The following is a 22,039-nucleotide window of genomic DNA, read 5'->3' as shown; positions in this document are numbered from 1 at the left end:
GTTTCCAGTAAATGCATGGTTGTGCATAAAAATAAGTTGCTATTATATTAACACAAGATTATGCCCTTGAATTTTTTATTTTTTGCAGCTTGGGTTTTCTGACCATGGTTGGCTTTATCCTTTAAGTGACACATTTGGCCCACTTCTCAAACGTGACCAAATGGAATGCACTCTTGTCTCTTAACATACCTCTTTCCCAAATCTCTTCAAGAGGGACAGACCCAAAGATATATCAGATCTAAATCCACTTTCTTCCACAGTTGGTTTGAAGGGGAAGGGAAGGACAGGACAGATTTTGAAACCAATTAATATTCTCCATAGTTGCTTTGGAAGAGAAGGCTTTCCTTCACACCCAGGGGATCATGGGAGACAGGGATTTTCCGCTCCTTGTGTACATCAATTGTTAATGAGTGCCATTTTAATTCGCTATTTATATCTTTTGGCTCTCTGTGTACCTCTGCTTGTCTTCAGGATACCACAAGCATTTCTCTTCTTTTTTCTTTTCTATAAGAACATAGGAAATGTCTTGCTGCATTAGAGTAAAACCTACAAGTTTAACATTCTTTGAAAGAATGTCAACTACTGGCAGATCATAGGTAGCCCCCCATAAATTGGTCCGTTCTTTTCTTGCCATTTGCCATATCCAGACTTTTGTAGATTAAAAGTGTGACGAAATGAATAACACTCCACATGTACACACACACTTCATCTTCATATTAGCAGCCTTCAAAAATGCAGCCTGGCTTCTATCCAGGGATGTTTTTCAGAAGCAGATAGAGCAGAAACTTGCTCACAGTAGCTCCCCCCCCATTCCCCTCCCCCAATTTCCACATCTTGCAGCAGTTCCACAATGCCCCCATCAAATGCTGTTCCCAAAGGTCCTGCCAGAGTAGCATTTTTGCATGCAAACCAGGAAAGCCCTAATTGCACAAGCAGACTTTTGATTATCTATCTCTGGCTCAAGCTAGATATTTATGCTTGGAATGCAATGCCTTTCATGCACAGGATCATGATCGCCGTCTTTCTAATATGCATTTTGTGTACATTAAACTTGTACATTTGAAAATGCCATTATAATCATATTTACAGGTAATTCAGGAGGCAACAGAAAATCATTGGGGAGGGGGGACACCGACATACCTATTATTATTTTTGTTTATTTTCTTGCAGACCAAGAGTGAACAATTTAGTATACGACATCTGACATCAGGAAACTGGGAAGTTATCAAAATCTTGGCATATGACGAATATATGCAAAAGATGTGAGCATTATTTTTCTTTGTCTGTTCAGGTAAAATATATGTGTTATCAAGATAAAAATCTGTTTTACTGGAAACCACATTAACTATTTCTTTAATTTTCAAGCATTACCATAAGATATAGCCCTAAATATAAATGGAAACTTGAATTGCAATCCACCCTGCTTTACACTAGGCTGGGGCGGGGTGGGGGGGAGAGGGAGAGGAATTGGATTGGGCAAAGGACCCCTCTTTCCAGCCCTGTTAGCCTCCATTAAGCCATGCCAGTCCCCAGACAGGGATTGCAGCGCTAATTCATTTCATCTGTCAATGTACTGAAGAATCTTTCTCAGATAAAGAGCAGAGCTAGACTGTGACGTCTTTTGGCTGACTACATTGACAGAAATAACAGAAATTAAAATAAAAAATGGGTTTTTCTAGGCTCTTATAAATAAGGAGCATAACTTGAATACAACTTGTAAAGCTAATATATTGGATTACATTCTCAAATCTTCTACAGATTAATTGTGTTCCGTAGAATACTTAGGGATAAATGTTGGATATCGTCAGTAAGGATGAATGTGCTGGGGGCGTTTTGCTTATAAAAGGACTTTTCTGCCACCCTCGCAATATTACCAAGGGAAAGAAGCATTTCCAAAGGTTAAGTAAGAAATGTTTTCTATGATATGGTAGGCAGAGCAATCCAAACTGTAGGAAGCCAGCATAATTTACTTATGCCTATTTCAAACTCTGTTCAGAAGCAGGGCTGCTGCCAGCTGAGCCTGCCCAAGCCTGGCTGAAGGAAAACAACCCTTTAAAGTGGAGTTTGAATTATACCACTCTTTTTTGCTAGTGTAGCTTCCACCAGGTGGGTAGGTCAAATGAGTCTGAAATAGAGGTGGCCCTGTTTCGCCACCGCTATGCTACTAGAACACACTTCCTTCAGCTGAGCCGGCATCTAGGTCTTACAAAGGCATACAGTATATCTGGCTGAGCTGGGATGAGGGACTTTAGCCAGCATATCCCTGGCTGAGCTCAGACATCCACCTGTTCTACTCATCCTGGTGGATTTTTGGTTTGGGCTGCTCCCTAAGTTTGTGAGATTCCCCCAGTTAATTTCCGAAGAATTTTTATTATGCTGAGGTTTCCACATCATAAAATGGCCTTTTATCTGTACCTGATGTGAGAATGAATTAATCTGCCTGGTTAAGAGAATACATTATTTATACATTATACTACACACACAGAGAGAGAGACAGACCATTTTAAGCTAGGTTGCATTCTATTCAAAGCAGTTCAGTGCTATTGGTAATAATGTGGCAATCTATCTCTTAATTGTACCAATAGATTTTGTGATAGTTTATCAAAATAGGGGAAAAATGCATTTACAAAATATCCTCTACTTGCATATATCTGCTGCAGTTATGATACTCCTTTTGATTATCTTTACAACAAATTACTATTATCTCAGCTAAAGGTATTTTATTTTCTCTTTCATTGCCAGTTATTTTTTAAGTACTGAGAGTTCACCAAGAGGAAGACAGCTACATAGGTAAGCAGAACAACAGCAGCATATTTTCCAACTGATTGACAGGACTTGTGCCTCTTTGTTTATAAAACCTGTTATCCTTAATGTCTCAAGAAATAGCTCCATGCATTCTTATTCACGTGCCTTCAGTTACCTGAGAAACAGACAATACGATTCTGTGGTCTTACAAAGGATGTTATTTTATATATGTGGTGTATGTTGTGATAAAATGAGTGCCACTTTCAGTCTCTCTTCTGATCCTGATACCGAGTCTAGTTAATGTTTTGTATACCGGTACATTGAAACATTTCAGGAAAATAGAAATAGGACTGGGGGAGTGAAGTAATTTACAAAAAGTTTGTCCCCTTTAAGTTAGTTTCCTATGATACTGGTCCTCATAGTTGTATCCAGTGCTAATATTAAAGTAGACCCATTGAAATAGACATGACAAACTTAGGTTCATTAATTTTAATGGGTCTACTCTATGATTACACCAGCATTGCATACAACCTAGTGTATATGTATGTTGCATGCTATCATAATTTCTTCTTTGTATATATTTGTTAAATGTTTACATGTGCTTTGTCAAGATATGCATATATATTTGAATTTCAGCGTGTCAACGATTGAATTGTTGAATCGCCAATGCCTTTCATGCAACTTCATGAAAGATCAGTGCACATATTTCAATGCAAAGTTTAGCCCAACGATCAAGTATTTCATTCTGCAGTGTAAAGGTAAGCCAGCCTCCTCAGTTTGATGTTAGTTGTATTTCAGTTTATTTTAAAAACCAACACTTTGCCTTTTTATCGTCCATTTGTCATCTTGCCATAAGGTTCATGCCATCAATCCATGGAACTTTATGGAATAGAGGTGGGAAGGAGCTCGCAGCAGATGTGGTAGCCACAATTGCATGGCACAATACTACACTGTTCATTTAAAGAACTCAGGCCCTGCAGAAAAGAAATAAAAATATGTGGCATTGGCTAAGAGCATAACTGAGAAGAGAACACGAGGGAAGGTAGAAGCTATTAAAAAGGCAGCAGAGCAATCCTGTGCATTTTTTCTCAGAAGTGGGTCCCACAATAGTCAATGGAAGTTTATCCCAGGATTGCAGCCACATGCAGTTATACAACCAATAGCAATTGAAGTATGATAATATCTGGAAGGCCACGGGTTCCCCCTTCCTGTAAAAGAGTATTTCCAGTCCCAGTCCCAGCCCTGCTAAAGATCAATGACAAGGAGATGGAACATATGTCTAGAATTACCTATAAGTGCATATGTGTATGTATTGGTAGTGGAAAGACAACAGTGTGTATATGACACTAAAGCCTAAGCCAGTGTTTTCCAACCTTTTTTGGGCAAAGGCACACTTGTTTCATGAAAAAAATCACGAGGCACACCACCATTAGAAAATGTTAAAAAAATTAACTCTGTGCCTATATTGACTATATATAAAGTAATTTTTCAATTTTTCCCATGGCACACCAGGCAACATCTCGCGGCACACTAGTGTGCCGCGGAACAGTGGTTGAAAAACACTGGCCTAAGCCATGGTTACGGGGAGCCACATTTGCTTTCTGATAGCATAGAAGATTTCCCAGTTCTCAACCTGACACCAGATTTTGTATTTGATAGAAATACATATTGGGATTCGTTATTACTACACTCCACTAAGTCCCTAAAAGATCTAAAATGGCATAAGCTCCCTATAGCCCAGTTAATACAGAATGCTAAGGCAAACCATGACCTACTACAAATGTGCAGGTTCTCAAGACTGATGCTCTACTCAGGTCTAAGCCATGGTTTGGCTTAGCGATATGTCAGAACCCAGCCTCATGGTTTGTGTCATCCCAAGGAAACCACAAAGTGTAATCAAGGTTTGTTCTTGGTTTACTGCTCATAGTTTGTCTGGAAGAGAAAAAGCACAAGGCTGGGTTCCGATGTACCCAGCACAGCAAGAGCAGGACTGTGCGAGCAGCAAAGCAGTCTCAATCTTTGCTGCTGCCATTCACATGTTTGCTCATTTGCACTAAACCATGGTTTCACTTAGTGTTACATGAGAACTGGTCCTATATCCTCAAATTGCCTTCATTATCTGGAATCTCAGGAAAGAGCATAGCAACTTGCTGCTGATGAAGAGGTTGGGTGGGTGGTTTTCCTATTTTCATCTTAGCAGTCGACAGTTGGAAAGAAACAGAGTAAGAAGCCAGCTTGACTGTTGGACAGTAGAAATCGCAAGAACACAAATTGAGGTCAGGCTGTCCTTGACTGTGATACTGTTGTCTGGCCCTTGAATCTTGAACTGAGCCTGGGACACATTACTTTTGAGTTCTTTCCCTAAATCTCTAACAGCCTCCAAATGACTTTGAAAAGTGCTGAATACTCACTGTTCTCTTTTGAATTTAATAGTAGCTGCAGGTGTTCCATACTTTTTATAATCAGACTATTAATCGCTCTATGTGTCAATTTCTCAACTGTAAAATTGAGATGATAATAATAACGCTACCTCAAACTTGTATTATTCGCCATGAGACTATCCTAGTAATGCACTGGCATTAACGAGACTACTCATGGGTTTAGTGTTGAAGAACATGCATTAATTGTTTGGAGGACTGAGTGCAGAGCTGCTAAAGCGCATCATGAGATGCTTGCTTTCTACTGAAGTGCTGATGCCTCTATATTTTATAATTTTATGTTTAATAATTGTATGTGTGTGTTGTCTGATGTTATAGGACCTGGTGTTCCAGTTGTCAGTGTGCATAGTACAAGCAATCCTGAAAGTAAGTCTATACTACTAGTTCATTGTGGATTTTCTCTCTTGCTTTTAGACCGTCACAGAATTAATTTATGAAAACCCATCTTAATTGCAGCCTAGCAATAAACATCCCTGTAAGTGATAAGAGTAGAGGAAAATTAATCAAGTGACTATAACATACCAGGGATTTTGCAGACTGATGTTATACTAGATGTATATCTTTTAACTCCTGTTAATGCTTGCGTTAATTAGGTGGCACAGTGGCACGATCCCTTTCACTAACTATGCAAATTGAGTTCCTGTTACAGGGACTCTTATATGCTTTGAAATACTTTAAAGCTGTAATCCAATTAGTTTGGATTAAGGTGCTGTTTTATGAGTGCTACTTGTCTAATTCAACCTACGTTTAATAAACCAAATTTTTACTTTTCTTAATCTTCCTTAGCATTACAAAACTCTTTAAAAATGTGCAGTGTGTTTCTCCAAAACTGTAAGATATATCCAATAAAAAAGCCACCAACACAAATCCCTCAATATTCTTTCTACTCTAATAATTAATTTCCACAGATGATATAAAAGTACAATCCTAGTAGGGTTGTGAGTGTGTGAAGTGACAGATTACCTGCCACATCCAAAACCCTGTTGGCTCATCCTGGCCAAGGCAGGAAGTATGGACAAGTTTCCCCATGTGGATTTTCTTTTTATTTCTTTATCCCATTTGGTTCCAATGTGGGGCCAGGCAAGTGTAGATGCTCTACACTTTTCTGTCAGTGAAGAGGCACCTGCTCTCCTCCTTAACTTCTTTCAGCCAGCAGAGCTGGGAATTTGCAGTGTTCTCCTTACCTTTTTATTTGAAATTTCAAAAATAAATATCAACATTTCATTAATTTTAGCACTACTGTACTGCTGGCATTTAGTTTGAACATTCTTGGCATTAAATATAATTTAATTTCAAATGTATGGCTGGAAAGTAACATTTCAGTCCACTCCATGCAGCTGTGCATCATTTTTATAATGTAACTAATGCACTTTAATTGATGAAGACTTGGATCCAGATGATCCCTTGTTCAAGTCTTTTTGATATTCTCTTTAAAGTACAATATTTTTGTCTATGTTAACTGGACTAGGCAGTTGTCAGCATAATGGTTTGATACTTGTACAAAGAAGCAATGGCTGGCTCTGATCCTTTTTAGAGTCTCCATCTGCAAAGGTTCAAAGGGAAGTTTTCGTTTGTTCAGAGCATTTTTTTTAGCAGAAAATTGGATAATGTCTAGAGATCATTGTTTGCCATTTACGATAAAACCAATGACGTATCTAATGCCTGAATGCAAAATTAGATAATCTCTGCTATTAATAAAGCAGAAAATACACGATTGAAGTTTACTTCAATTACTGTATCTGAAACAATGATTACAATATTTTGGTTGACTGCCCAGAAATTACTTCCTAGCTAGATTATCCCTTGTTGCCCTAAATGAGGAGTGATATAAAAAATGAAAAATGAAGATTGAAGCTGAGAGAAAACCAATCAAATATTTATCCAGATACATCTGGATTAAAAAATATTAATTCAAACAATGTTGTAATGTTAAGGTTCTGTGGCATTCTGAATTGAGCACTGGAAAAATGCATTACTGGAGTTTAACTTCTCTTTTCATTCTGGCACGCTGGGCAAGCTATTCCCTGATGTATAACTTTTTCTGCACTGGTTCATTTAATTAAGGACCATAGGAACAGAGGACTTTGTTCTATGCTAAGTTACACCATTGGTCCCCCTGGTTTAGTTTTGCTCACACTGACTGGCAGCAATTCTGCAAGATTTCAGGCAGAGTCTCTCCCAACCCTACCTGGAGATGTCAGGGATTGAATTTTAGACCTTCTCTGTGCCCTGTTACTGCCCTGAAAATCACCTGCCCTGTCCTGGATTCATAGAATCATAGAATCATAGAGTTGGAAGAGACCACAAGGGCCATCCAGTCCAACCCCCTGCCAACGGATGCTTTGTTCCCCCTTAGCCTAATTTGGGATTGAGGTGGGGAGACTGCAAGGCAGTTCCAAAAATACCTCAGCCAGGTCTGGCCTACAGTAGTTTAGTTGTCCAGAATCAAAAGTTGGAAATAGGAAAATACTCAAGGCAATCATTTGTGGCCTTACTCAGCTGAACATCCCTTCTCTCTATATAGATAATATTATTCCTGCTCCTCCCAAGAGCATGCTCAATTAGGTAGCCATCAGTATTTAACAATGGATCAAATTCAATTGTGTTACAAATTGAGCTAAAAAGTGTTCATAGTGTCCATTATATAAATATGTTTTTAGAACATGCATTTGGTTTGGGTTTAGCCTCCTTAAAAATATGGATTGTTATTTTTATACTATACCAACTGATATACACATATGTGTTTCTTTATGTTGTCATTTGCTCTTGCAGAATTTTATATATTAGAAAATAATTCTGTATTAAATGAAGCAGTCTTAAAGAAAAGAACATTCAGGATGGAAACTAAAATGCTTCACATTGATGACTATGGTAAATATATCTGAATGCTGTTGAGAACCAAACAGAACATTTTCAAATAATATATTTTTTTCATCTTTGAAACTACCAGCCTTTAATGTTTTACTCTTTTCTTAAAAGAACTTCCTTTACAGTTGTCATTTCCAAAGGATTTCACAGAACGGAGTGCATATCCTGTCCTCTTAATAGTGTGAGTATAATCATTAAAATTAGTTAAATTGATTTATGAAATGGTTTGTTTGCATGCTATTCTAGGTCACATGAAATTGTCATTGTATGAGGTGCTTCACTAAATGCCCTGTAAATTATTTATATAGCAGTAAATATGACCATCATTCCATTAGGGCAAGCATTTAATCTTGCTGGATGGCACTATCCCCCCTCATCCCATGTGCTGTTTCAGGGGCTCTCCCAGCACCCCAGAGCCAAATTTGAAGGATGTGCAGGGAGAGGAGAAGCTGTTGTGCAAGCAGAAGTCCTTGAGCAGGCTTCTGGTGACAGCATTCATTAGTTTAATCCTGCCCAAAGATATATATACAACTGTCCATAAGAGGAGCTATCTGCTTGGTTCACATCATGCACTCATGTGCACACCACCTTCAGAAGGGATTAGATGTTAAACAAAATAACCATTTGATTATCCCAAGAATATCTTCCCTAAGGTGGATGGTAGATTTTTCACAGAAACTGTTCAAATGTTGAGAGAAAACCAAAGGGATCTACAAAACTCACTAATACTTTTCCCATAGTGACTAGCTCAAGATATTGCAGTTTCTCCATTTCTGAGCATGGAAAACATTCCTGTACGTCTCCCATCTTTCCTGTCCTGGAGCTTCTGCAAACTTTGACCATGGCAGGGATTTTTCTTCTTGTTGTTGTTCATGATAACAATAGCCAGAGCCGTAGCTACAAGGGGTGGGTGGCTATCCGGGTTGTTGAGGCACCATTGAGGCTCGCAGTCTGTGTGTGTGTGCGCGCGCGAAACTGGGTATTTGACCCGGGTGAAATTTCTTGAAGGAAAGCTTTACAGGTTAAAAATAATTTGTCCTAGAATCTTTGCAAGATAGAATGATTTTGATTATATGTAATAGCTGAAAAATGATATTAGATTTGATTTCAATTGTAGTGAGCACCTACCACAATACATCTGCTTCTGACTTTCTGATACATGTGTGGCAAGCGTAGTGCCCTCCAGATGTTGTTTAACCATTTCCTTGTTTCTTAGAATTTATATACTTCTTGATAGTCAAAAACAAACAAACCTCCAAGCAGTTTACAAAAGATAAAAGTCTAAAACCAAGAATAAAATTACAACTCTACTTTAAAACATACAGAAGTTAAAATACTACAGCAGATTAAAATTACACCCACTTTCTCACTAAAGCTCCCACCATCCACAGCCAGCATAGTCACTGGTGTGAGATGATGGGAGTCATAGTTTAGTAGCACCTGGAGGTCACTGTGCTAATAGAATTCATATACAGTGGTACCTCGGGTTACATACGCTTCAGGTTACAGACTCCGCTAACCCAGAAATAACGCTTCAGGTTAAGAACTTTGCTTCAGGATAAGAACAGAAATCATGCTTTGGCGGTGCAGTGGCAGTGGGAGGTCCCATTAGCTAAAGTGGTGCTTCAGGTTAAGAACGGACCTCCGGAACAAACTAAGTACGTAACCAGAGGTACCACTGTATGATCATGGCAGCAGAACTGCATTGGCCATAATGAAAGTGTCTGATTCAAAAGTGTGCAAATAATTAATTGCGGTATCTTATACATATTTATCTAAATACATTGTACCATTTCCCCACAAGCTTAAAGCGGTCAATTCTTTTAAAATGCAAAAATTAAACAAAGCAAAATCAAACCATTATCAATCAAAAGAATAGCACAGAACAGTTGTGATACATAGAATCCTGATTTCCTTTGAACTCTGCTCTTGCTGGTGGAAAGCAGGAAGGAGAAGAGATTTTTTTTTTGTAGATTTCCCTTTCCCCCTCCACCTTTCTGTTCCCTCCAAAATGTTGCTCTGGTGCACTGGAAAACCAGAGCAGTGTTGGAAGCGGTATTCGGAGTTGCAGGCAGGGAGGCAGACCAACAATTATCACCTGTCCTACCGGCAAGAGACTCCCTTGGATCAGAGTCCTTACCAATGGGAAAGGGAAAGGGGAGGGTTCTATTGTAGTTAAAAAAAACACCTGGTTTGTATGAGCTGCTTTTCACACGTGGCCTTCAGTGTGAAGCCAAGTGCCCACCACACAATTACCTTTTTAACACAGATGTGCTATTTGAAGGCTGATAACTTACAGAAAGTGGTAGGAGTCTAATAGAAGGCCTCCAAGCTTAACAGATCTACGTAGTTCAGATGGGGAATTAGAATGGCTACTGAGACTGCATCCATCATCAATGAATCATTTGTATTTGCATCAAGGATTCCTAACTTACAGTTTGGTTAGATAGTGGCTTGGTTTCTATGTAATACTGATTTAGCATTTAGGGGCAAGTGCTGCAGCTCAGTGGTAGAGCACAGGCTTTGCATGCAAAAGGTTGCACTTCGATCCCTGGCATTTCCAAGTAGGGCTGGGAAATACCACCCACCTGAAACCTTGAAGAGTCACTGCCAGTCAGTGTCGACAATATTAGGCTAGGTGGACCAATGGTTTGGTTCAGTATGAGGTTGCTTCCGATCTTCACTTGAGCCCAAGGCTAGAGTAGGCTCATTTTGGCAATGTTAAACCAGGGTTTGATGTTATATCTGAACTGGACCACTTTTCACTTATTATGATATTTTACTTTTATCCTACTAAATAGATATGGCTCATGTAGTTATATCTTGGTCTGTACACCTCCTTGCATAACCCCCATTTGTAACAGCTTGCTGATGACTTGTCATCCTCTTGCTCCAGTGTTGGAAAATGGCAAACAGAGCTGTGTTATACAGTCTTTAGCCCACCTGCCAAATTAGCATTGCTCATATTGCTAAGTATAGCACATTTGAAATTGAGAACATCGTCATCTAGATTCCTCGGCGTGTCTTTTTCTCATAAAGCTCTCACAGTGCAAAGGAAATTCTAGTTAATGAAACTGGAAGTTGCACATCTAAACTATACATAATGTTACAGAATGTTTTCAGATTCCCCCCTCCCTCCCATTAGCAAGGAATCTCATTAGCATGAATGGGAAGTGCACAGAAGAACCTTCAGCATCTGCTAACCTTTGATTATTGATAAGACTGAATTTATCATACTCTCCCCCCACCGCTTTAGAACACCTAAAACGGAACAGAGCTGTCTGCACTTGTGGGTTGTGCTGCTTTCAGGCAATTTGTCTTGTATACTTTTCTTCCAATATTCTGTTTCTGCTGTCCATTTAGTTTTCCTTTTTTCTTACAATATTTAAATTATTGCTAGTACAACTGGGTTGCTACTTAGTATATGTGGGTACTATTTGCTAGTATGCTAGTTATGAACTCTTAAAAAGCTGAAGAGTTTCTACACTTGCACATGTCTGCAACATTAGAACACTGTTGAGCAAGTTAAGTTGCGTCATAAAGTATATGTGTTAATGTATGGTTACATAAATCGTTTGTATAAGATGAAGCATTCATAATGATCAGTAAGGCAACAAAACAATACTCTAGATCTGGGTTGTCATGTATCCTACTTTAACAGAAGATAGTCCTCTACTTGAAGGACTGTATAGTCCAAGTATAGTTTTAAAACAAAGAACAATAAGAAGGGAGGGCTGGGGCATTGAAGTTGTCCATCAACAATTAGTACTTGGGCAGAAGGCTGGTGAGATGTATTGTATTTCTATTTAAAGTATTGCAAATGTTACTAAATTTGCATCTAAATATGCACATTTTAAGAAATCAGTGTTCTCCATAGTCTTTTCTTCTGGTGATGTGTAAGTGGCTACTATTTTCTGTTCTACTCATTTTATTTATTTCTTGGATTGCTAGTTGCCTCTTGGCCTACAGGTCTTCAACTGTAAACCGAAGATCTACAGTTTGAAACCTCTTCTATCCAGGATGATATTTTAAGACATGCACTGATTTTCAGCAGTGTCGGAAAACCTCTGTTAGCCAGTTCACATGTGACCGTGATATGTAGAATGGGATATAGGAGTGAACTTTGGTTTCACACAAACATATCCTGCCTTCCACTGTGTGTATAATCTTTAATGAGACCAGGCCTTTGTTTGTAATGGCCTAAACAACTAGACCCAACTCGTGCTACTCTGAGGGGTGGGGTAGGATGAGTTGTGAAGCAATAGGGTGAGAGGAGGTTTGAGCTAGCTGTGAGGGGGTAGCCAAGGGGGAGGGGAGTTAGCAAAGGGGTTGGTGAGTGTAACTGTATATGGGGATGTACCAGGTTGTCATTTTACAGAACATAGAAGCAAAAAGAGAGATCTGGGGAAATAATAGTTGAGACAACTAAATTAACAGAAGGGTACTGGAAAAGTGTTAATTCTGAGAGTGCAATCTTCACAGTCCACCCATCTGACTCAATATTAAAACATGGAAATAGTTATATTTCTGAGGCAGGGGGTCACTTACATGGTACCCTCCAAATGTTGCTGGACTACAACTTTCCGCATCTCTGACCGTTGGCCAGTCTCACTGGTTCAGATAGGAGTTGTAGTTTAACAAGTTGTGGGAGCCACCATATTGGCTACCCTGTTCAAATGCAATTATGTTGTGCTCACTGCCAAGGGAAGAAGTGGGGGGAAAGGAACACATTGACTTTTCTATGTTCTTCTAACAGTAAACCATTTTTCTTTTCTTTCTGCTGAACCCCTTACCTTTTCAGTTATACATTTTCACTGCTGGTGTTAGAGAAGTTATTTTTAGAAATCTCTTCACAATATAATGAAAAGTCAATACTAAAAGTCTGTCAGGAGAGACCTTCTGGGGCTGATTTAATTTGTCTTGGATCTTTCAGAAGAGCAGGAGGTGGTAATCCTCAATCCAATTTTCTAGAACCTCTACCCTGAAAGTGCCGAATTAGTATCCTCTTATAATTAAAGATAAGCCCAAATTGTACCTGAGAATACAGAACTACTTCTGCGGTTCGCATGTTGCTTGTATCCAGAATGAATACAGCATTAAGTCCATTGAACTGTGTGCAGACTTCAGAGATCTGGTCTGGGGTGGGGTGGGGGGGGAATATAGATTGGCACTTAAAAACACACACACAAGAAAACGCTCTCATGTCCAAGCAGTGACCTTTTCCTCCTTCTCAACACCAGAAGTACCTGCTCTTTTTTTTTAAAAAAAAAAACCAGTCGAACCTCCGTTTACGTAACCCTCTGGTTACGTAAACTTCGGGATGCGCGCGCGGCAAACCCGGAAGTATTTTACTGGGTTTCACCGCGTGTGCATGCGCAGAAGCTGTAGACGGTCTATGCATGTGCAGAAGTGGTAGACGGTCTGCACATGCGTAGAAACGGTCCTCGGGTTGGGGAAAACTCGGGATCCGTCCGCAACCGGAGGTACCATTGTACTGCTATTTCATGCTGTTTCTTTTGGGAAATACCTGGGGAATATGTTAATTCTGAAGTACCACATGTGTGGGAAACTGCAGAAGAGAAATGGGTGACTGTCTGAATTCAAAAGTGTGGGGGCTTGACTCACTCTCAGAGCTCCCAGCACAAAAACAGAAATAAGTGCAGCATTTGCAAAGCATGGGAAATATGGGTGGTTAAACCTTTATATGCCCCAGTATTAAGTGCTTACAATTGTACTCTTCCACCTAGGAGGGAATAGACCTCAACCTCAAATTTAAATGCTTTACTTGCAGTAATCAGAACTCTCACTCTGTGCCCCAGGAGAAACAGCACGGATAAGGTATTCTTAGTTACAAAATATAAAAAGTATATTCGTATATGGAGTCATTGCTTGGGAGCTCCAGCTTCATGCATCTGGTGAATTGCGTGGTTCAAAGAGAAGAACCAGCCCAAAGGAGAGAGGTCATGACCAACCTGAGTCTTCTCTAGCAATTAAGAACGCTGGGATCCCTAACCACTTTCTTACTGACAATTATGTATAGATATGTTTGGCTGCATAAATTTCCCACAGTTTCAAGTAGCAGTGATATAGATGCCTTTTATGATGTCAATTATCAAAGCACTACATTGTGAAAGTGGTAGTTCTGCAATTGACATAAGGTCCTATCACACCAGGTCTCTGTGTGCAATCTCTTTTCGTATGATGGTGCACATACGGTAAACAGTTCATTTTCTTTCAGATGATATTGCAGGATGCTTTGTGATTTAGAAACCTGAGTAATCCTGGGTAAGGCATGAGGAGGGCTTCCTCCTTTTAGAATGAACACAGTATTGGCAATTATCCTTTTATCAGTGTCAAAGAAAAGTCACTTCTATAGCAACTAGTTATTAAAGAAGGCATGGGGGGGGGGTTACCCAAGTGCTCATAAGAATGAGAAGACAGAAGATAGCCAGCAAATGTGAGCATGGCTGAATCTACCCCCCTCCATACACTTAGTAATACCTGAGCATCAGTTCAGACAATATTATCACCTTCTATTTCTCTTCAGGCAGCAATAGCTACAACATGGATTGCTTGCATATGCCTTATTGGTTGGAAATATGACATGAAGTCTTTCTGAAAGGAGGGTGGGGAAGGGCCTGGCTTGAGGCCTGTGTATTGCAAGCCCACAGTGCCAGAGGACATTGTCATAAGAGTTTCTGACAATCAGCATGGTGCCTGTGGATGGCTCTTAACTACTTATATGGAAGGCCCATATTCATGATCTAAAACAAATAGCTGAGTTGTATTTAGAATCATACTACATTATGTGTATGCATCTCTTTTAAGGCTTTTATGCCACTATAATAATAGAATCAACACAGATTCAGGTGAGAAAGGTCATAGCAAGGAGCTGTGTTGGGATTCCTTTACCAGTCAACTTGGGCTCCAAGACCTGCAGACGCAGCATTTTGTGCCCTGTGGATGGAGACAGCTCATTGTATGGTGACACAGGATAGAGCCGTCTCTGTGGTGGCACCCTGACTATTGAATTCCATAGGAGGAAATCCATGTTGCACTAATAAAATCATTCAGTCAGTGCAAGCATTTCTGCTTGCTAGACAGAACAATCCCCCCTCCCCTCCCTCACATGCTGTTTGGGGCTTCTCCCAATCCTTCACAGCGGATTTGGGGGAAGGAGAAGAGGGAAGACCTGTTGTTGATTTTTTAAATGTCTTTTTATTAAAGATTTTCTTGATTTACAAAAGTATTGCAATGTCTCTCTCTTGAAGAGGGAAGACCTGTTGTATTAGCAGGAATCCTTGCATTGGCTTCAGCTAGTATAGTGGGATACTTGAATCTGATCCCTTACCTTTAGGGGTATGTTAGTCTACATCAATAGACATCCAGTACCAAGGCAAAACATTGCATTTTAATATTGTAAGCCACCCAGAATAATTACTACTACTACTACTACTACTACTACTACTGGTACTGCTGCTGCTGCTGCAAATATATGTGTGCAAGCAGGCTTTCAGTAGTACTGATTAGTATCTCCAACGTTTCATGATTTGAGTAGTACTCTGCCTGCTGCAGTTTTTTTGTCCTTTTTGCTTTATTTATAGTTTATATTTTTATCTGCAGTTGTGTTGTTGTTTGTAGACTGCCCAGGGATTCATATGGATGAGAGGTGGTTTAGGAATAATGAATAAATAAAGGAGGAATGATCCCTATATTATTAGTATTAATGTTGTGAAGTCTCATCCTTTACAGCAACTGACTTTCTCAGAAAGGCTTTAGGTTCTTTTTGTCAAGCAAAGTTCAGATTTGTCTTGGCTGATTCCCTCAGCTACTAAAGCCTTTCTTTTTGTTGTAGCTGTTTGATGTGGTTGATTTGAAGGATGCAGTTTCCATTTGTGTTGGTCCAATAACTCCCTTGGGCTCCTTTTAAAGGGTGTAGCATCAGATGTGAATATTCAGTAAGGACCCATCCCACCTTGAGCCATTTCTCCTTTTCAAAGTATAATTTAGTGTATTATCAGTACACTGATTCTGTAGATTAATTTAACATAAATAGTTTGGCTATTTCAAGGAAAGTTGTAAAATGTGTATATATTATATTGTATTTCCACTATAGCAGAAGTGTTAGCCTCTGAATTTACACATGTTACCCCGCCCCCCCGCCCCAAAAGTTGATGCATACACTAAAATTGCTAAGTAGATTGTAAATTGCTAATTCTTCAGTTTGGTCCTCCCATTCTAATATGCTTCATGTTCAGCTTCCTTTAACTACATTATATATACTGTACTCTATAGATTAGAGAGATGTACCATAATTGCCTGAAAGACTGATTATTATCTCTCTTCTATATAATTAGGATCAAAGTTTAACTCTTGGATCTTTGATTTTCCTCATTAATGTCCACCTTATTCATTTAGAGATTTGGAAGATACACTCCCTGGCTGCATAGGAAATAATTAAGTAGAGTGAAGGCAGCAGCATTTAATCTGTATAATAAAAGTGAGAGGTGATCATCATTCTTTTCTCTCTCTGACACAATTAACCTCTTTCCTTGAAATGTGTAGATAATGCATCTTAAATGGTAGCAACCATTGTTTAATACTGTTTGAAAATTTGGGTATAGTAGAAGTGAATCAGCACATGTCTCCAGTAATCTTAACGATTAAATCATCAGGATAAGCTACTGTTTCTCTGCAGTAGGTGGAATCCAATTGGTGCCCATCACATTCACACCGGAGGCATCCACTTACGGAAGAGAAGGGGGGCAATTTTTGCCAAGCCCACTTTCCCTCTGCAGCCACTGATCTAAAAAGTCCTCCAACTCTCTGGATATGAGTTTAAGCTGGGGGCTGGAGGAGGTCGAGGGGAACTAGTAGGTAATGTAAATTATTTATTCCCCTACCTTTCCTTAGTAAACACCTGTTGGATTCAATTCCCTTCCATGAGTACAAGGGCCCCCACTGGATTCCACTCTTTTCCACCTCCCTTATGCCAGGGTTGGGGAGCCAGTGGCCTTTTAGGTATTGTTGAATTCCTATTCCTATCAACTCCAGCCAGCATGGCCCAGTGATCAGGGATGATTTTAGAATGTCATATTCACTGTGGGTTTTGAAATTTTGAACTGCTTTGGGTGGCCTATGCCCCCAAAGGCAATATATTGATAATTTTATAATTATGTGTACTCCAAACCTGTACCCCAAAATTTGGAGGGTCACAGATTCTCCATCCCTGCTTTATGCAAATAGAAAATAATTCAGATCTGGCATAATCTCAGTCATTGGCTACCAAGCTCCCTATACAAGATTACTCATTATCATATTAGAATTTTAAAATCTGATACAGTGAATTTTAGTTGTATACAACAGCAGGATAGAATAACACAGGCAATGCTATATTAAATATGAACAGCAGAAAGTTCATAGGAAAGCAGAACTATCCAGCTGCAATTTTACTTTAAATATAGCACTCTTATACTTATTGATTTCCTCTGGTCTGTTTGTCGCAAGGATATTCTTAGCTTTGATCAATATGTGATGCATATGATAGTGGAAGAACACATGGCTCAGTATAAAGTTACAATACATGTGGTATTTTCTGTTGCACAAAATTGTATAGTCTGTAATCTTGAAATATGGGTGCATAAAAGAGAACCTACTGTGTACAGTTGGTGTTGTCCTTGGAGGTTTTCTCTAGGAACAGAGTGAAGGAATTACTACGTTTTGGATTAACAACATGGCACAGTAGGAGGACCATCCATTTTCATAATTTATTTTAATACATGCAGATTTACATTTTATAATGCCATGCTTTTTTTTAAGGCAGAGCTATAACTATGTACTTGATTAAAAGGAAAGAACAAAAACTTAAGGGAATGTATATTTAAAACATGCTGGACAACCATAATGATGTAACTTACTGCATTTGTAAATGCTGCTTGGAATGGGTTTACAAGCATGTGTTAAGATTAATATCAGTGTCCAGTATTGGAGATATCCTTAGGAGCCATATATGGCCATAAGGGCTGCATGAAATGGGAGGAATGGTAGAATAATTATTACAGGCAAAGCAGGGGTGACTAGGTGGTATTTTCCTTCTCTTCCAGCTCATTTGGTCAAACAGTCCTTGGGGCTGTGGTGGCATCCCCCTTAGTTGGAAGGTAGGTCCATAAATAGGAAGAGCATCATCATCTAGGACTTGATCCTGGGTGAGGGAGCTGACTTGCTGTGCATTACACAGATAAGATGAAGTGGGCAGGGTGAATTTGTCTCAGATCTCTCTCCTCCAGGATTCTCTCTATAGCACCTGTTCAGATAGGGAGGTGGGTAGGGAAGCAGAGCTGCTGCAGTGTTGAAGTTCCATCAGCATAACCAGGATTCCAATTAAACCATCTTCCTGTTTTACTTTAGGATAGGTGAGGACAGAATGGAAATTCTGCTGGGATATTGGCAGAGCTGGCTCTGCTATGAGGCAAACTAAGGCAGCATGGGCCCCCAAGTTGAACGCCCCGCAGCTGCCGCCCCTGTCCCACCAGTGCAGAAGTGCTGCCAGTATAAGCCAAAATCATGTGAGCTCTCACCCAAAATTGTGGAAGTAGCAGACAGGTAAAGAATCGGTACCAGTGGCAATAAGCATGCCAGTGGCAACAGGAGCAGCATGGCTGGGAAAGCAGCACTTCCTGTTTTGCCTCAAGTGGCAAAATGGGATGTGCTGCCCCTGGGTTCAGGTCTCCCCACTGCCCAACTATCTAGCTGGAGTAGTAATGAGCGAAGTAGTCTCTCTGACTAGTGGTTAAATGACTTCAATGCCCATGTTGATACCAACCTTTCAGGAGACATTCAGGACTTCATGGACTACTTGGCAGCTGTGTGAATTTACCAACTGATATTGGGGCCCATTCATATTGTAGGGCAGATTATTGACTTGGCTGTATGGGGTGGTGGTGATCTAGGTATGGACTTGGATTTAGGGTCATAGATCTATTGTCATGTATAGATTCCTACCTTGTGAGGTTTAGGCTAAAATAAGCTCCTAAACTCACAGCGGTGCAAGACCCATTATAAAGGTCCAAAGATGGATCTAAATAATTTCCTAACTGCTCTGAGTTAGTTTTCTGCTATATCAACCAGTGATTCTGTCTAAAGTCTGGGTCAGTCTCTGGGATAGGAAAATGACCTAGGTGGTTGACACAATTTCACCCAAACTAATTGGTTCAGGCAGCTGATAATGGAGCCATCTGCCCCCTTGGTTTTTGAGGGATCTCAGGGTGATAAAGTAGCAGAGACAATTATTTGAGCAACAGTGGGAGGAAACCTCAAGACAACATGACTGGACATGGACTAGAGCCCATGTTGAGTCCTCTGCTGTGGTGATGAAAAAACCTCACACTTTTCTTCCACCCAGGGTCACCTAGCTGAACTACTCTGCGTTTTAAAGCATCTGTTGCATCAAGAATTGGGGGGAAAGGATGTGATTTCCCATTCTAATAGTATTGCTAGACATTTTGCAGATAAAGTTGTTCACATCTGCTGTGACTTAAATGCTGTGTTTGTACCAGATACTAATTATGTATCTCTGACTCCTGCATGTCTTGGCGTACTTGATTCATTTCATTTGTACACTCTGAGGAGATGGGTAAGATTAAGTGATTCCCTGCTCTTCCTGGCACATTAAGGAAGCTAAGTCTGGTTGAGTGGGGACTGTCTATTTAGCCTTAAGGTGGATGTCATGAAACTTTTATAGGAAAATCTCTCTCTGGGTAAGTTGGATAAGTTTCCAGCCAGCGTCTGCTCTACTTTTCTTGGGCAAGGTGCTTGAAGGTGTGGATCCAAGGGTGATTGGTCTTCAAGCCTAGGTTTGGGGTTTCAGGCAGCTTTGGTCTGCTGGTAGATTATCTGTTCTGGGAATTAGGCAGGTGGAGTTTAGTGAACTTCAGTCCTACCTATGACAGAAGTATGGCAGACTGTGACAGGATTGGGGCTACACCCAAACTCTGGAGCACCTTGCTTCATGAAATTTCAAGGGTTTACTCCCTTGACAGCTGTCAGGCAAATAATGCTTTAAGCAAAGGTTTTCAATTATCTATGTTCCACCTCCCTCAATTATTTTAAAAAATACAACTGTTTTATTGTTATACTAAGATTTTTAAATGTTTTAAACTGCCTTGACAGATGCATTTGTATTAGAGGGCCAGGTTAAAATTCTTATATGAATAAATAAAACAATCCTTGAATTTTAAAATAGTGACATAGTAGATAGTAGCTACACATTTTATTGTCAATCTCTTTTGCATAGCTGTTTCAGGTTCATTTGCATAAGAGAGTTTATCAAGAGAAAGGAAGAGAAATTGAATTGAAATTGCAAGTCTTAGATCGTGTTTTGCTTGTTTTGTTGCTTCGTTCATTGAAATTAAGCAGCCTTTTATATATAGTGATACAGTGTTCAATAGACAAAAGAGGCTGAGAAACTTCATTGCATTCTTGATTGGTACAAAGGTGAAGATGCAGAGTCCAGAGCTGTCAGATCTGATACTAATTGTAGTAAAGGAGTTCATATTTCCCTCAGAGCTCTAAGCAGAAATTATGGTTTAGTCTCCAGATTTCAAATACCAAGTGATGGGCTGCCATTTCCCCCCTCTTGAATATCTATTGTGTGAGGGACTGCACTGCTGGAAGCCTGCAAATTACCTGCTGAGGTCCATCATTTTGCTGTGTAATTGGTATCTCCTGTATATTTAAAAGGCACATCAGCTTTGGCAGATGTTCTGAATCATAATACATCCTGCTAACACTGCAAGTTCATAAGATATATATCATTAGGCACAGACTTGGTGGGTGTCAACTTTGTAGACCAATGAAGAGTTATAGGACTGCATTGCTGGAGGATACTGCTAATGCAGAAATAAAAACATGGACTTCATCAGGATTAGGGGCAAGAGGAAAACTAGTTCCTGCCTAAAATCAATGTAGTACTGCTTGGGTAGAAGTGGTCAATAAAAAATTGGAAGCAAGGGTATCTTCTGCAAATTTCCTTTCTGTGGATGAACTGTGAAATCTGCAGAAATCTTGGAGCTATTTTTTGCTGCTATTTCATTTACTAGAACAGAATGTACTTCTCTTTTTGTGGGGATTCAGATAAGATCTGGTTTCTGCATGTGTGTATTTCACTTCTTATTCCTTTATTACTCATCGCTTGATGAATGGCTGTGAAATATGTGAGCAGCCTCCATGGGGAAAAAATGTAGCATTTGATATAACATTGGGCGATAATATAAGTTCTGTCGGGGGTTTTAAATGCTGAAATCATTGATTGATGAATATGCACAGGACATGGATCAAAAAATTGCAAGGTTTAGAAAGTAAATGCCTGTAGTATCTTTAATTGAGACCTCATTGGAGGCAATGGGCTGTTTGTTTTCCTAAGATTGTGTGGTCAGGAACCGTCTATGATAGCCTTTTCAGCTAAACAGTGGGGAATCAATTCTAATAAATAGATAGATGATAGATAGATAGATAGATAGATAGATCGACAGATAGATAGTGTTCAGTATTTATATCTCTTTTAGTCCTGTGAAGGCATGTTAAATCTTCCTCAAAAAAAGCAAAGTGTCACATCTTTACATGCAAGGAACCCCCAAAAATTAAACAAATAGGTAATAACAACCCAAGATATTAGGTGCCGTATTTTTCGCTCCATAAGACGCACTTTTCCGCTCCTAAAAAGTAAGGGAAATGTCTGTGCGTCTTATGGAGCGAATGCATGGTCCCTGGAGCCGAATTGCCTAGGGGCCAGAAGCAGATTGTGCTCTTTTTTTTTACAAAGAGAGAAGGGGGGGTTGAAAGGAAGCCGCTGAACAGCTGTTCAGCAAGTGATCGGGGAGAGAGATCAGGCTCCCTTTCCAGCCCTGCCCCCTTGCCCAGGCCTCCATTGTTGAATGCAGAGGGAGGCTGTTTGTTTCCCCAGTGACATTATCTGTCTGGAAACTGTAGAA

The 22,039-nt window shown here is 39.7% G+C and overlaps 1 protein-coding gene across 1 annotated transcript in view; it reads left to right on the top strand.

Moving 5' to 3' along the window:
* Positions 1-22,039, top strand: part of DPP10 (dipeptidyl peptidase like 10) — a 522,334-nt gene that overhangs the window by 484,122 nt on the left and 16,173 nt on the right. The window contains exons 14-19 of the mRNA XM_033163716.1: positions 1,171-1,262; positions 2,743-2,790; positions 3,382-3,503; positions 5,502-5,549; positions 7,956-8,054; positions 8,163-8,232. Coding sequence (XP_033019607.1) covers positions 1,171-1,262; positions 2,743-2,790; positions 3,382-3,503; positions 5,502-5,549; positions 7,956-8,054; positions 8,163-8,232 — 479 coding nt within the window. The remainder of the gene's footprint in view (positions 1-1,170; positions 1,263-2,742; positions 2,791-3,381; positions 3,504-5,501; positions 5,550-7,955; positions 8,055-8,162; positions 8,233-22,039) is intronic.

This window comes from Lacerta agilis, chromosome 1 (genome assembly GCF_009819535.1).
Source record: "Lacerta agilis isolate rLacAgi1 chromosome 1, rLacAgi1.pri, whole genome shotgun sequence".
NCBI lineage: Eukaryota > Metazoa > Chordata > Lepidosauria > Squamata > Lacertidae > Lacerta > Lacerta agilis.
This window is presented reverse-complemented; position numbering and strand designations above follow the sequence as displayed.